Source organism: Polistes canadensis, unplaced genomic scaffold (genome assembly GCF_001313835.1).
Source record: "Polistes canadensis isolate GaletaPanama2010 unplaced genomic scaffold, ASM131383v1 scaffold_11, whole genome shotgun sequence".
NCBI classification, from domain to species: Eukaryota; Metazoa; Arthropoda; class Insecta; order Hymenoptera; family Vespidae; genus Polistes; species Polistes canadensis.
In genome coordinates, this window is record NW_014569558.1 from 515,451 (window position 1) to 531,667 (window position 16,217).

The 16,217-nt window shown below is 31.8% G+C and overlaps 4 protein-coding genes across 4 annotated transcripts; 1 reads left to right on the forward strand and 3 right to left on the reverse strand.

Moving 5' to 3' along the window:
* Positions 1–327: 327 nt before the first annotated feature.
* On the reverse strand, positions 328–1,863 carry LOC106793120 (stress-associated endoplasmic reticulum protein 2). Its single transcript, XM_014759775.1, has 3 exons — positions 1,576–1,863; positions 1,003–1,075; positions 328–915 (listed from the first exon to the last, which is right to left on the reverse strand). The coding sequence occupies exons 1-3, from the start codon at positions 1,657–1,659 to the stop codon at positions 878–880; spliced, it is 195 nt and encodes a 64-aa protein (XP_014615261.1). The 5' UTR covers positions 1,660–1,863; the 3' UTR covers positions 328–877.
* A 1,242-nt stretch (positions 1,864–3,105) lies between these two features.
* LOC106793101 (transmembrane 9 superfamily member 3) lies at positions 3,106–6,559 on the reverse strand. Its single transcript, XM_014759742.1, has 9 exons — positions 6,243–6,559; positions 5,820–6,015; positions 5,584–5,706; positions 5,254–5,498; positions 4,938–5,177; positions 4,575–4,859; positions 4,134–4,489; positions 3,971–4,054; positions 3,106–3,906 (listed from the first exon to the last, which is right to left on the reverse strand). Exons 1-9 carry the CDS (start codon positions 6,327–6,329, stop codon positions 3,762–3,764), a joined length of 1,761 nt encoding a protein of 586 aa, XP_014615228.1. The 5' UTR covers positions 6,330–6,559; the 3' UTR covers positions 3,106–3,761.
* Positions 6,560–6,956: 397 nt separating this feature from the next.
* Positions 6,957–8,926, reverse strand: LOC106793102 (pre-mRNA-splicing factor RBM22). Its single transcript, XM_014759743.1, has 3 exons — positions 8,689–8,926; positions 8,539–8,592; positions 6,957–8,232 (listed from the first exon to the last, which is right to left on the reverse strand). The coding sequence occupies exons 1-3, from the start codon at positions 8,740–8,742 to the stop codon at positions 7,093–7,095; spliced, it is 1,248 nt and encodes a 415-aa protein (XP_014615229.1). The 5' UTR covers positions 8,743–8,926; the 3' UTR covers positions 6,957–7,092.
* Positions 8,927–9,102: 176 nt separating this feature from the next.
* On the forward strand, positions 9,103–16,143 carry LOC106793100 (DNA-directed RNA polymerase II subunit RPB1). The gene is made up of 9 exons (XM_014759741.1): positions 9,103–9,222; positions 9,620–9,889; positions 10,167–12,828; positions 12,921–13,126; positions 13,201–13,860; positions 13,943–14,331; positions 14,402–14,520; positions 14,648–14,836; positions 14,933–16,143. The coding sequence occupies exons 1-9, from the start codon at positions 9,145–9,147 to the stop codon at positions 16,072–16,074; spliced, it is 5,715 nt and encodes a 1,904-aa protein (XP_014615227.1). The 5' UTR covers positions 9,103–9,144; the 3' UTR covers positions 16,075–16,143.
* Positions 16,144–16,217: the final 74 nt, after the last annotated feature.

Below are 16,217 nucleotides of genomic sequence, written 5' to 3' on the forward strand. Positions count from 1 at the left end.
TCTTTTACATTAATAAAAAATAAAACACTTTTTTTAAAGATAATGCACTATGTTCCCAGTTACATAAATATAAAATGAACATATAGAAAATCAATTAAAAAAATGTGATTCTACATCCTGCAATTGCATGTTTATTTTATTATATTTTTTTATTTAAAAAAAAAAAAAATAAAAAAAATAAGAGAACTCTTAGTAGCAAATATATAATATAGATAAATAACTTTAAACATTACGTATGCATGGTATATACTTATACACGTATATAAATATAATGACCCAATATACTTTCAAGGCCACTAAATACATGGTTAAAGAAAAGCTATCAACTGCTCAGAGTGGAATGCTTTATAGATTTTTATACGACGAATTGTTTATTTATATACAAATTATTTACTATAAATGCATTAATGGAAGAGTGCACATTACGTAAACATTTTGAAAAAATTTCTGAAATAGATTCATTACAAATGTCATAAACAGTATGAAAATGCTTCTGAATAAAAGGTCGAGTAAAATATACACCTTTTGACGATTAGAATATAATTATACCGTGTAATATTCTATAAAATGTACAATCTTCACTTCCATCAATGCATGGTGTGAGTTTAAGTTAAACGCTTATAAATGCTAAATTCATTTTTTTTTTATAAATAATCTTTGAGCCATTAGCAAAGGAAAAATAGAATTCTCTAGGTGATATTAAAAACTTGTACGTATGAAGACATTTTCACCTTCACTGTACCACTTAGACCCGTCTCAAAATTGTTAGTTTGTTGAAAAATGATGACAGCATTTGTAGATTGATATTTTTATAAATAGTTCATTATATCAACAGTAACGATATCATTTACCCTTTTCTTTCACATTTATCATCCTTTTAAGCCATTCTAATACTTTGAATTATTTGAAAGATCGCTGAAACAAATGAAATTAAAAATATAAAAAAGTATTCATATAAGTAGATGGATTTATCACTTTTAATAGATTCACGTAAATATTTACCTGATCCACAAACAACAAATATGAAAAGTGCTAATAGCCACGGTCCAACTGGTGATCCTTCGTCTTGTGGTTTCTAATACATATATAAAATATAGATACATATATTTTATTTATTTATAACAAACCATAAGTTAAGTGCAAGATGAATAATCTAAATATAATTTTAATAATGTTACATATTTTAATTATTTTCGTTTAAAGAACAAATGAATATAACCGACAAATGTAATTGTTAAATTTGAGTATTTATTGTGTTACATATGGCAGTGATTACCATAGTATCATCAATATATTAACTTTTAAAACCGACATATATAAAACACGAGACATCAAATAATTTTAAATTTAATATTTTTATGCAATACAATTTTACAATTAACAAATAAAACCGATAACATACACGCGATACATCTATCACAGATGTTATCAATTATAACCTCAATATATTCGATAGATAATTCATTTGTCAAGAGATATGTCAAATTTTTAACTACCTTATGTTACTCGCGATTATTTCATTTAAAAAATAATAAATTAAACGAAAGATATAAAAAAAACAATATTTAAACTTACCGATGATTTTGGTACATTTCCACGAAGATTGATATTCTTCGTGGCTTTTTCGTTGGCGATGCGCATTCTCTGTTTCGGTGCCATTTTAATTGTTTCTCGTTTACCGAAAAGGTTAGTTTATTAAAAAACCAATTAAAAATTCTTTTAAACAATTAAGTTAAATTAAATGTAACCGAATAAAACGTCTTTTGAATTCTGCGGACGAGTATACGATGTCGTAGTTTCACTTATCTCATGCCAACTGCGTCGACGTGTGCGCCCCGACACGTGAATGGATCAAATTCTACGACAAATCAACGTATTCTGCCACACAGGCACTACTGAAGTCAAATCAGCGACGTGGCTACTTTAAAAATAGGTCTTTTTTAAAATAAATAAATTATACAAATTTATTATATTTTCTAATATTAATCCGTGTTAAATATAGTAAGAAAATAATAAAAAAGATTTATATTTAATAAAATTTACATGTTATTATTAAAATGACAATTTCTTTCGTATATTGATAAGATTAGAAAAACTTTTTTTTTCTTTATTTCATACACATCTTTTATATTATTTTATTTTTTATATAAAATAATTCGGATTATTTTATAACGCAATCGAAATCGCGTGATATAATAATATTAAATTTGTTGAATTCACATTTATAGCATGTATTCTTACGATAGTATAATATGAAAAAATGAAATATACACGAAATAATGTTTTACGTAGAAATTGTATATTTTGTCTACCTTTTGCGTATAATAACAAATCATCCGTTCATTCAATTATATTCGTTGATATCTTCCACTCAATAATATTCTTTTCAAGAAAATACAACCAGTACAATCTCTTATTCCGATACCATTAAATAGCACAAATGGATTTGTTTCTATTTATCCTTATCTTTGTTTTATTAATCCTTTTTCAATAAAAAAGATGCAAAGATCGTCATTTTTCTTTTTTCCTAAGAACTTTCTATAGTACTGTACTAATTTCTGCTATTTAAGCAATAACGCAGCAACATAGCTGAACAAATAACGTTATACAAGTATATTATAAAATTCTTAAAGAAGCAGTTATAATAATGTCATATATATATATATATATATAATTATATCTGTTACTTAATTTTTGTTTACCTACTTAAATACAAATTAGTATAATTTTAGTGATTATTTATAATGTATCATTGTGTAATTAAGAAATTAGTATTAAATTTATACATTTGTCAAAGCGTTTGTATCAAAGTACAATTGATTGTTATAATGTGTAAGTGTGATAAAGAATAATAATAATATATTAGCATTTTATATTAATCACTACAAACAATATTTATTTCCAACAGTGGTACTGTACTTGCATTGGAAACAATAACAAAAAAAGAAAAAAAAGGAAAAAAAAAGAAAATAATATTTAGGAAGCAGGTTCGTTTATACTATAGAATATTTAATATATTATTAGAACATTTATTAGGACATTATTACTTTTCTTCTCTCCCACACACACACAGGATGTTTTTTTTAAATTATATATTGCCATAACAAGGAATAAAATAATCTTTATAGAAAATAATTTTAATGCAGGACAAAACGACAGAATTATGTTGCGCAAAATGGAAGTTATACGTACATAAAATTGTATTTTTAAAATAAATTTCAAATTTACAATATTTAGAATCTAATGAAATTTTGTCTATAAGAAGCAAATTGTAACGTTCGTATCTGCACAATTTAAAAAATCGACCATTCGTATGACATCAATTTAGTCTGATCATGATATTTTTTAGATTTTATAACCGTATAATTATAGAATAATCATGATCATTGCCGTACCAATCATTCATCGCGAACTGTTCTCGATTAGAATGCGAACCCACTATGAACTAATAATCATATGAATATGATATATTTGATAATAAATTACACTTGTTTGATTATCAAACATTATTTCGTTGTAATTAATATTATTATTATCATTATTCTTATTATTATATATGTTGATACCTAAAAAAAATTAATATACTCGTTAGAAAGAAAGACAATTATATATATTTTTTTTTATATATAATCAAACGGAAATACTGTCTTGTAAAGACACATCACACGTTCGCAAATGTTCGTCACCGAGAGCAGTACGCCGTACGAATCAAGTTCCTACTTTTTTAAATCCCACAGTACATAAGTTTCACTAAAACTGCATTAGTCTATCTTGACTATAGAATAAATTTTTCGTACAAATGCACTAGTACCGATATAACCAACTGTACCACACATTATACCTAAGACCAGACTGAATAGTGCCATATATCCAAAGTAAAATGCTGTTTGGAAGAGACCGTACATTCTGAAAAGAAATAAAATAAACATATTAACTTAGAAAATATAAGCAAACATCTCCATATACTTACTTAGTCTTGAAGAAGAAATAATAAAATGAATAAATGTACACATATCCGGCTGTTGAAGCTGCTGCAAGAAAACTTGTCCATTGCCTATAATAAAATATATCTCATGAATAAATTCAAATAAACATATTTCATATAACATATAACTCAAAAGTATCATAAATACCATCGGTAATCTTCAGCATTCAATAAGAAATATGTACATACAATAGTGACGCAAACGGTCACTATCATTAAAATGATAAACACTAGCAACATAAAACCATAAACGTAATAAATTTTATATGCCCAGAAGGAGGTGAAAATAAAATACATTTCAATGAAAATAGATCCGAATGGTAAGATTCCACCAAGCATTATTATAACCAATGGTTCCATGAACCATTTTTTTTCTGGTATTGGTCTTGGAACTGCATTTACTCTACATGGTGCGTCAGGTGTTCCAGCAAGATTACGTCCCAAAATAGTGCCCACTAACGTTAGTGGTAAAATGACAAATATACAAATACATGTCACTGCCACCTATGAAAATAATATAAAGTTTTATCAAAGAATTGATAACTATAATAGAATACCAGATCACATTACATTCATAAAAGATATTTACCATTGAACCGAAAGGAATAGCTCTACTAGCATGATAGTACATGGCAATAAAATTAATGAAGAATGCAGTTCCACAGACCATAATTGGTAACATAAACGCGCTAAGGATCATTTGTTTGATCCAAACACGTCCACCCATTCGTGCGTACAAACCACCACCTGCGTAACCGTTTATGGGTGAGGTAGCTGCATAGACGAATATTGCAGTTGATAGCATAGAACCCCGTTCTGTATAAAGTTCTCCGAGAATAGCAAAAATAATTACGCTGAGGACAACAACAGTAACCTGTAATATACAAATATATCAAATAATCTATTTATTCTCGTTTAAATTTATTCAGATATAATAAATTTATTAAAGTACCTGATATCCGGTTCCTATGAGAGCTGAAAATAGCATTGCATGACTAGCTGGACGAAAAACATCCCCATGTACTTGCTTCCATCCGTATTCATCTCCCAAGTCTCTTTCCATATCATCCATTTCTTCATCTTTGCTGTACCTCGCATAATCCTTTCTTAAAGTTCTCATCAATATCATGGATACAAGTCCGACAAGGAAAATAACCATCATAAAACTATTAAAAATACTGAACCAATGAATCTAGAGAAAAAGAAATATAATATTATAAAATCTAATGATATAAAAATAATTTATATATAATGATGCAAGATCTTACTCTGTGTTGAAAGAAACTAGCATCCAGGTACTTATCAAATCTATCTGCAAATTTAATATTGCTCTTTTTCCAGTTAACTTCATAACTGAATGGTATTTGAGCACCTTGTACAAGTTTAACTTTGTTATCACTTGTTAAATTGACATCGACTATTTGTTTACCATTATATCCTATATCAAATTTTTTGTGCGTCCAAATGTAATACGAAACTACCCCATTATTTTCATCTGGTTCCCCCACAACACCTGTCAACAAAAGATAAAACCAATAGATAGTATACAAAACATAATTTAATAATAAATAATATTAAATATTGTGTGTGAATATTACCCCAAATAGGTAAGTCATCAATGTACATTTGATACCAATATTGATTTTTAACAGCATATACAAAAGCCTTCAATCTTTCCTCTGATAAATTTATTTGACAATATTCCATTTTAGAGATATCCGCTAAAATCAAATGATTTATTCGATTAATTATATATATAATGATTTAATTAGAAAATAATATGTAATGTTTAAACATAATCTCTTATTATAGAGAGCTTATACAACATGCTTACCTTTGTATTCGATATCTAAACCGCTAAACTTTAATTCGATACCCTGAAGTGCTTCTGACAACGTTTCATGATGATGATTGATAACATCTTTCATACCAACACAGAATGGTAAAGAATAATAAGAATATGTCTCTTGCCTGTTATGGTATGGTCCAACCGTACTCATCCATAGTACAACTTCATCGTTGTCTTCGTACTAACATTGTAAATGATATGTTATAAATGATCATTGCATATAGAATTTTATTAGTTAAAAAATGATTTATTTTCAAAACACATTGTGAAAAAATATAATTAATTGATACTAAAAGAAAGAAAAATCTATTTAATATGACAGAATATAAAATCTTCAAAGAAAAGTATTTCGTTATTGAGACGGGGTTGAAGGAATTTGATAATTATAAATGGTCAAGTTCTACTCACGATGTGATTGTGCTCATCCGTGTGAACGAAAGGTAAGAGGCTAAGCAGCAAAATATGAAGAAGTAATTGTGCCCGACACATCTTCATTTGTGACGGGAAGGCGCACTAGGCGCCTTATGCAAGCATGCAAAGAATATTAAAAATAATTCGACGACAAATGCACCCCATAGATTTGATAAATATGATCAATGCAGTAGAAACATCGGCCGAACGGACACGTATATATATACATATATATATATGTATGTATCTAAAGATATAATATCACTACAAAATGATGCACACACACCGCAATCGGAACTGTATGCTTAAAACGTATCATGCATTTCTTTAATCCGGTGCCACGTCAGATGGCTCTTGCATCAAATACAACAGCAACGACATGAAGCTCCAAGCTTTACTATGAAGCTAAATGATTGGTTTTATTAAACCTTTATCGCGATTCGATATAATTTTATGAATCATTTGAGGAGTTCATATCTCTGCCGTCGCCATTTATTTCAATTTCCGCTATTTTTGTAAACTATCCTTCAAAATGATTTTTAGCCAATCGGTGAAAATTTGATTGTAAAATACGTACTGAGAATAAACCTTTAAATATAGCGCGGGTAATAATTTGTTAACAGAGAAATTATTTTATTCGTTATTATATATATATAATTAACATTCAATTAAAATGTAATCAATTTAGAAAAAAGTAAGATTTTTGTAAGATACAATAAATAATGTATACTTTATTGCAAAAGTTAAGAAGATAAATGTGTTTATATTTATGATTTGTTTTAATAATAATAATAATAATAATAATAATAATAATAAAGAATATTTAATAAAGATCGTTTTCTTAATATTATTCTTCAGGCCATGGCTTCCCAATACCCTGAGATGCACCCATCCTAGATGGATCTTGACTGGGATAATGTATTGGTGTTGTGCCTGGTGGAAAAATAGGAGTTGCAGCAGCTGCAGCAGCAGCAGCTGCCATTTGAGGTGGAAACATAAATTGTGGTGCTACCGGTGGTGGTGGTATCATCATTGGTGGCATCATACCAGGAGTTGTCTGTAGATTAAAGAAATTATTTCCCATGCTTTCTGGAGGTGGTGGTAAAGCGCCAGGTAAACCAGGTACAGGTTCCAAAATTTCTCTAGTTGCTTCTGCAGCTGAAATAGTTTGTCTCCCTTGAGAACGTCCCCATTTTATCGTTAATCTTCTTCCACCTAATATTAATTTATTGAATGTTCTTTCTGCTGCTGCTTCGGCTGCGCTTCTTTGCGTGTACTGAATAAAGGCACACTGTTGTCGTGGAACCATTGTCACAGAACGTATTTCACCATATTGGTAAAAATGGTCACGTAATTGTTTCTCTGTTAAAACATCACCCAAGTTTCCAATGTACAAAGTAGTTATAGATTTATCTTCTGGTGGATCTAACTTAGGCATCGCTGCCGCTCTTCGCATTAATTTGTCTGCCACAGGATCATTAACACCATAGTAACGATCTTTAATATTTTGATCTGCTAATGGATCATCTGGATCTGTTGGTTTTTCATGACGATAAGGACACTCTTCTCCTCTTTTACATTCACCTTTTACCCAGAATGAACAGATATGTGGTCTGTTTCTTTTATAGTAGGGACTTGTCCTAGCCAGTTTCATTAACAAATCACTAGCAGCAGCTGATTTACCAACGGCTCCAGCTGGTGTTGTTGCATCTATTTTTCCTATTTCATTATCTATGTTTTGTACATAGTATTCTTTATTTACATCCGATCGAGGTAAGTCATCCTTTATTTTTAATGCAGCATCGCGTACTTGAATAGGTAATCCATATTCTAAGTCAAGTAAACAAGTTTGGCATACGTTCTTAAGTCGACTGCAAGTTTGACAAACTTCAGTTTTCTTAAATCGCATTCTTGCTCCTGGACACCATCGAAATACTGTAAATGGACGCATACAGATTTTGCATTCTTTTCCATATCTTTCTTTAGTCTGCAATAAAGAAATACAATTTGATGACAATTATTTTCTACATGCAATGCAAATTATAAAGTAATAACATATGTATAGTATTTGTAAAAAAATTGGAACGTTGGTTGACAGGATCCCAGATTTTCTACTTTCTAGGCTTCTACTTAAACCATTGAACTATCCAGGACCCTAGAATTAACCTGTTCACAAATGCTTACTTATTTGGAATGCACGTGGAAGTACACGTTTTCACATAAATGAGGTAAAAAGGACAAAACAACATAACTGGTTATTTCTAAATATAAAAAATAACGAACAATTACTCACCATTCGAATGTATGGATTATCTCCTAAACAGGTTTGACATAATATTGGAAATTCCTAAAAGCAATAATTGAAATTATTAGCACAATTTTGATTTTCATAAAAACTATATCTTTTGTATTATTTAGCATTAATACATTTCATTCAACTTACCGCATCTTCCCAATTTTGTCGATTATATGTATTAGTAGTTTTTGATGTTGCCATATTTTATATTATCATAATATATTTTCTTAAACAAAAAACGTAATAACTTTTGATTTATTGCAGCTGAACTAATCACGAACTACTAAATGTAAAACATAACTGCAGTGTACTTTTTATTAGAATATGTAGGGTTATATATACCAGTGTTTCTCAATCAGTGTTTCACATACCGATAGTAGTTCATAGACAAATCTTATTGGTTTACTGCATCTAGTCAGTTGGGAAATACTAATAAATACGATCAGTTGTGACAATCTTGTAAAAATAAAAGTTTAATTTTGAAACTGACTACTTGGTGGCATTTCGATCGCCAACAAGATTTTTATTGTTGGTATAACTTGTTCGTGTTAAAAAGCATATGAAGAAGTAGCAACGCAGAAGTCGGTTGAACAATTCACCAAAATGGCTACGACAGACTCGAAAGCACCCTTAAGAACTGTAAAAAGAGTACAATTTGGTATTCTTTCTCCAGATGAAATTGTAAGTAGAATTTTATTGTGATAAAGAATATATTGAAAATATAATTTTGTTCATACAGATGATAATAATAATAATAATACGACATGTGATGAAATGATAACGTTGCTTGGGTCCATGGTCCTACATTACATTATTTTTCTAATCATTTATGATTGTTCAATTTATTTTGAGAACATTATTTGTCGGTCTTGATTTGCGTTAAATATAATAATATATTATTTCAATAACAAGGATTTATATACAACTAATGATATATTTAAATTTCAATGTTGACATTAATTAAATAAGATTAAAATATACATATATATTTTCATGAATAATTTATTTATATTAAGTAATAGTCATTTATTTTGTTAGTGTTTTATTATTTTAATATATATTTTTTTTCTTTTTACAGCGTCGAATGTCAGTTACAGATTCAGGTATACGTTTTCCAGAAACTATGGAAGGTGGCCGACCAAAACTTGGTGGCCTCATGGATCCAAGACAAGGGGTGATCGATAGAAATTCTCGGTGTCAAACATGTGCTGGTAATATGACAGAGTGTCCAGGTCATTTTGGACATATAGATTTAGCTAAACCTGTTTTTCATGTTGGATTTATTACCAAAACAATAAAAATTCTTAGATGCGTATGTTTTTACTGTTCAAAGCTACTTGTTAGTCCAGTAAGTATACATTGCTATATTATTTGTTTTTAATGATTTAACCTATTTGCATCATGCGTCTACTTTGGCTTTCTTGCCTAAACATCAGCGACGTCCAACTATCAACTGACTTGTATCACCGATCAAATTCTCACAAATAGAAAAATTAATGTTTCTTATGCGGAATAATCCGTGCTTGGATGCAAATGGATTAATATAATTATCAGAAATGATATAATTTTATATAATTATTTATAATATTTATAATTAATATATAAATTTTAATATATTTAAACAGCATAATCCAAAGATTAAAGAAATAGTTATGAAAACAAAAGGTCAACCACGCAAACGGCTTACATTTGTATATGATTTATGTAAAAGTAAAAATATATGCGAAGGAGGAGATGAGATGGATATTAATAAAGAAACTACTGATCAACAAGCAGCAGATAGAAAACCAGGGCATGGAGGTTGTGGTAGATATCAACCTAATTTGAGAAGATCTGGATTAGATGTCACTGCGGAGTGGAAACATGTTAATGAAGATTCTCAAGAGAAAAAGATTGTTCTTACTGCTGAAAGAGCATGGGAAATTTTGAAACACATCACTGACGAAGAATCATTTATTCTCGGTATGGATCCTAAATTTGCAAGACCAGATTGGATGGTCGTTACGGTGTTACCAGTTCCACCTTTATCAGTGAGACCAGCTGTCATCATGTATGGATCTGCTAAAAATCAAGATGACTTGACACATAAATTAGCAGATATAATCAAATCAAATAATGAATTATTAAGAAATGAACAAGCTGGTGCAGCAGCACATGTTATATCCGAGAATATTAAGATGTTACAATTTCATGTAGCAACATTAGTAGATAATGATATGCCTGGTATGCCAAGAGCAATGCAAAAATCTGGAAAGCCATTGAAGGCTATAAAGGCAAGATTAAAAGGGAAAGAAGGACGAATAAGAGGAAATTTGATGGGAAAGCGTGTAGACTTTTCTGCACGTACTGTTATTACCCCAGATCCAAACTTAAGAATCGATCAAGTAGGCGTACCTCGTAGCATTGCTCAAAATTTAACATTTCCAGAAATTGTAACGCCTTTCAATATTGACAAAATGCAAGAATTAGTAAGACGTGGTAATTCACAATATCCAGGTGCAAAGTATATAGTCAGAGATAATGGAGAACGTATAGATTTAAGATTTCACCCAAAGCCTTCTGATCTTCATTTACAATGTGGATACAGAGTAGAGAGGCATATCAGAGATGGAGATTTAGTTATTTTTAATCGACAACCAACTCTCCACAAAATGAGTATGATGGGTCATAGAGTTAAGGTTCTCCCATGGAGTACTTTCCGTATGAATCTTAGCTGTACCTCACCATATAATGCCGATTTTGACGGAGATGAGATGAATCTTCACGTTCCACAATCAATGGAAACGCGTGCGGAAGTAGAAAATATACACGTTACTCCTCGTCAAATTATTACACCACAAGCAAACAAACCAGTTATGGGTATTGTACAAGATACTTTAACTGCTGTGAGGAAAATGACCAAAAGAGACGTTTTTATAGAAAAAGAACAAATGATGAATATACTTATGTTTTTACCTAGTTGGGATGGAAAAATGCCACAACCATGTATATTGAAACCGAAACCTCTTTGGACTGGAAAACAAATTTTTTCCTTGATCATTCCTGGAAATGTAAATATGATTAGAACACACAGTACACATCCAGACGAAGAAGATGATGGACCATACAAATGGATTTCACCTGGTGATACAAAAGTTATGGTAGAACATGGAGAATTAGTTATGGGTATTTTGTGTAAGAAAACTTTAGGTACATCAGCAGGATCCTTACTTCATATTTGTATGTTGGAATTGGGTCACGAAGTATGTGGGCGTTTTTATGGAAATATTCAAACTGTTATCAATAATTGGTTATTGTTAGAAGGCCATTCAATTGGTATTGGCGATACTATTGCTGATCCTCAAACATATTTAGAAATTCAGAAGGCTATTAAGAAAGCCAAAGAAGATGTAATAGAAGTTATTCAAAAAGCTCATAATATGGAATTAGAACCTACTCCTGGTAACACCTTGAGACAAACATTCGAAAATCAAGTAAACAGAATTTTGAATGACGCTCGTGATAAAACCGGTGGTTCTGCCAAAAAATCCTTAACTGAATATAACAATTTAAAAGCTATGGTCGTATCAGGTTCTAAAGGATCAAACATTAATATTTCTCAAGTTATTGCTTGTGTGGGACAACAAAACGTTGAAGGTAAACGAATACCTTTTGGTTTTCGCAAAAGAACTTTACCTCATTTTATCAAGGATGATTATGGTCCTGAATCCAGAGGATTTGTTGAGAATTCTTACCTAGCTGGTCTTACACCGTCTGAGTTCTACTTTCACGCTATGGGTGGTCGTGAAGGTCTTATCGATACTGCCGTAAAAACTGCTGAAACAGGATACATTCAACGTCGTTTAATAAAGGCTATGGAGTCTGTAATGGTTCATTACGATGGAACTGTAAGAAATTCGGTTGGGCAACTTATTCAGTTGCGTTACGGAGAAGATGGTTTATGTGGTGAAACAGTCGAATTTCAAAATTTACCTACTATTAAACTTAGTAATAAAGCATTTGAAAAGAAGTTTAAATTTGACCCAACCAATGAACGGTATCTGAGACGCATTTTTAATGAAGATATTGTCCGTGAAATGATGGGGTCGGGTGAAGTCATTTCCGAATTAGAAAGAGAATGGGAACAACTTAATAAAGATAGAGCTACTCTTCGTGAAATCTTCCCTAGTGGAGAATCTAAAGTTGTATTGCCATGCAATTTACAAAGAATGATTTGGAATGTACAAAAAATTTTCCATATCAACAAAAGAGCTCCTACAGATCTCAGTCCTATGAGAGTTATACAAGGTTTTTATGATAATATTTTTAATTATAATTCTTTGATATTGAATATATAAAAAGAAAATAATTAATCTTTAATTCATTTCCTTTTATGTTAGGTGTAAAAGATCTTTTAGAGAAATGTATAATTGTAGCTGGAGATGATAGATTAAGTAAACAAGCTAATGAAAATGCAACATTGTTATTCCAATGCTTAGTGAGATCAACTTTATGTACAAAATGTGTATCTGAGGAGTTCCGACTTTCCGGTGAAGCATTCGAATGGCTTATTGGAGAAATAGAAACTAGATTCCAACAAGCACAAGTATGATTAATATAAATTATTTAATTCCATTGCTAGTTATTTTTAAACAATTTAATTGTTTTTTTTTTTTTTAGGTATCACCAGGTGAGATGGTAGGTGCGTTAGCTGCGCAATCACTTGGTGAACCAGCCACTCAGATGACACTAAACACTTTTCATTTTGCTGGAGTTTCATCGAAGAACGTAACTCTTGGTGTACCCAGATTGAAAGAAATTATTAACATTAGTAAAAAACCAAAAGCACCTTCACTAACAGTATTTTTAACTGGCGCTGCTGCTAGAGATGCCGAAAAAGCGAAAAACGTTCTATGTCGTCTGGAACATACTACATTAAGAAAAGTTACTGCCAATACTGCGATCTATTATGATCCTGACCCACAAAACACTGTCATTGCTGAAGATCAAGAGTTTGTCAATGTGTACTACGAAATGCCGGATTTCGATCCAACTAAAATATCCCCGTGGCTATTACGTATCGAATTAGATAGAAAAAGGATGACTGATAAAAAGTTAACCATGGAACAGATTGCAGAAAAAATAAATGCAGGTTTCGGTGATGATTTAAATTGTATATTTAATGATGATAATGCGGAAAAATTGGTATTACGAATTAGGATTATGAATAGTGAAGATAATAAGTTCCAAGATACAGAAGAAGAAACTGTAGATAAAATGGAAGATGATATGTTCCTTCGATGTATCGAAGCTAATATGCTTAGTGATATGACTTTACAAGTATGTTAACTTTTAAATTTGATAATATATAAATGATTATATATAATATATTAAATAGAGACTAATTTCTTACTTTTTTCAGGGTATCGAAGCCATTGGTAAAGTGTATATGCATTTACCACAAACTGACTCGAAAAAACGTATTGTTATAACTGAGACAGGTGAATTTAAAGCAATAGCAGAATGGTTGCTTGAAACTGACGGAACAAGTTTGATGAAAGTTTTAAGTGAAAGGGACGTTGATCCAGTTCGGACATTTAGTAATGATATTTGTGAAATTTTCCAAGTATTAGGTATCGAAGCTGTACGAAAATCAGTCGAAAAAGAAATGAATGCCGTGTTACAATTCTATGGTCTATACGTAAATTATCGACATCTTGCTTTACTTTGCGACGTAATGACTGCTAAAGGTCATTTAATGGCTATAACACGTCATGGAATTAATAGACAGGATACCGGAGCATTGATGAGGTTTGTATATCATACATAATTTTATTTCAGCTAAACAAAACAAATAATAAAATCAATTTCATTATTACAGATGTTCCTTTGAAGAAACGGTCGACGTTCTGTTGGACGCTGCTTCGCATGCTGAGGTTGATCCGATGAGAGGAGTTTCTGAAAATATTATTATGGGTCAACTCCCACGTATAGGAACTGGTAAGAAACAATTTAATAGAGACAAAATTGATGATAACTGATATTAAAATACTAATCATATCAAATCACAAAATGTGTATTTTTGAAAATAAGAGGGTTATACCTTAAATTTGTTCATATCCCATAGGTTGCTTCGATTTACTACTCGATGCAGAAAAATGCAAAGCTGGAATTGAGATACCAATGGCAGTAGGTGTTGGTGTAATGGGATCTGCTGGTATGTTCTTCGGTAGTGTTGCAACTCCGAGCATGAGTCCTCAAATGACACCATGGATGGGCGCTACTCCTGGTTATGGTGCATCAAGTATGTCGCCTGGTACGTTTTCATATATGTATTTAATAAGTATCATACATGAACTTTTTAGTAATCGTTTGACCACATTCAATTTTACATGAAATAATTTCTGTCTAGCTCTTGGCAGTGGAATGACACCAGGAGGTGCTTGTTTCTCACCATCGGGTGCATCCGATGCTTCAGGGTTATCTCCAGCATATTCTGCTTATTCTCCACAACCAGGAAGCCCTGGAAGTCCAGGACCAAGTATGAGTCCTTATCCAATGTCACCAGCCGGTGGTGCTTCACCAAGTTACTCGCCTACATCACCAGCTTACTTGCCAACATCACCAAGTATGACACCATCAAGTCCAAATTATTCGCCAACCAGTCCAACATATTCGCCAACTAGTCCAAACTACTCGCCTACGTCACCGAGTTATTCGCCAACCAGTCCAAGTTATTCGCCAACCAGTCCAAGTTATTCGCCAACGAGTCCAAGTTACTCGCCGACTTCGCCGAGCTATTCACCAACAAGTCCAAGCTATTCTCCAACGAGTCCAAGTTACTCACCGACAAGTCCAAGCTATTCTCCAACTTCGCCGAGTTATTCACCAACGAGTCCAAGTTACTCGCCAACGAGTCCAAGTTATTCTCCAACGAGTCCAAGTTATTCACCAACGAGTCCAAGCTATTCACCAACAAGTCCAAGCTACTCTCCAACTTCACCAAGTTATTCACCAACTAGTCCTAGTTATTCACCTAGTTCACCTAATTACACACCAGCCTCTCCGTCTTATTCGCCCACCAGTCCAAGTTATTCACCGAGTTCACCTCAATATTCACCAGCTAGTCCAAGCTATTCACCTAGCAGTCCAAAATATTCACCAACGAGTCCAAGTTACTCGCCTACTTCACCTTCATTTGCTGGAACCTCGCCACAATATACTCCAGCGAGTCCAACATATTCTCCAACAAGTCCAACTTATTCTCCGACTAGTCCATCTTATTCTCCAAGTTCTCCACAGCACACAGCTACTGGTAGTACAAGATATTCTCCTAGCAGTCCAAATTACTCGCCAACGAGTCCTACGTATTCGCCAACGAGTCCTCAATATTCACCATCGAGTACGAAATATTCTCCTACAAGTCCTACTTACACTCCGACGAGTCCTAGTTATTCGCCGACAAGTCCAACTTACTCTCCTCCGGTACCTGGTTACTCTCCTACGAGTCCAACTTATTCGCCGCAATCACCTGCTTACGAAACGGACGATTAAGGTGTATCCTATCTTTAAATTGTTATCTTTAAATATTCGTTGTAAGACCAAAATGTATATTATTGACTGTAATTATAATGTTAATATGGTTAGTTTTTATATTCTTTTTTTTTTTCTCAATTCTTACAATTTTACTTTGTATT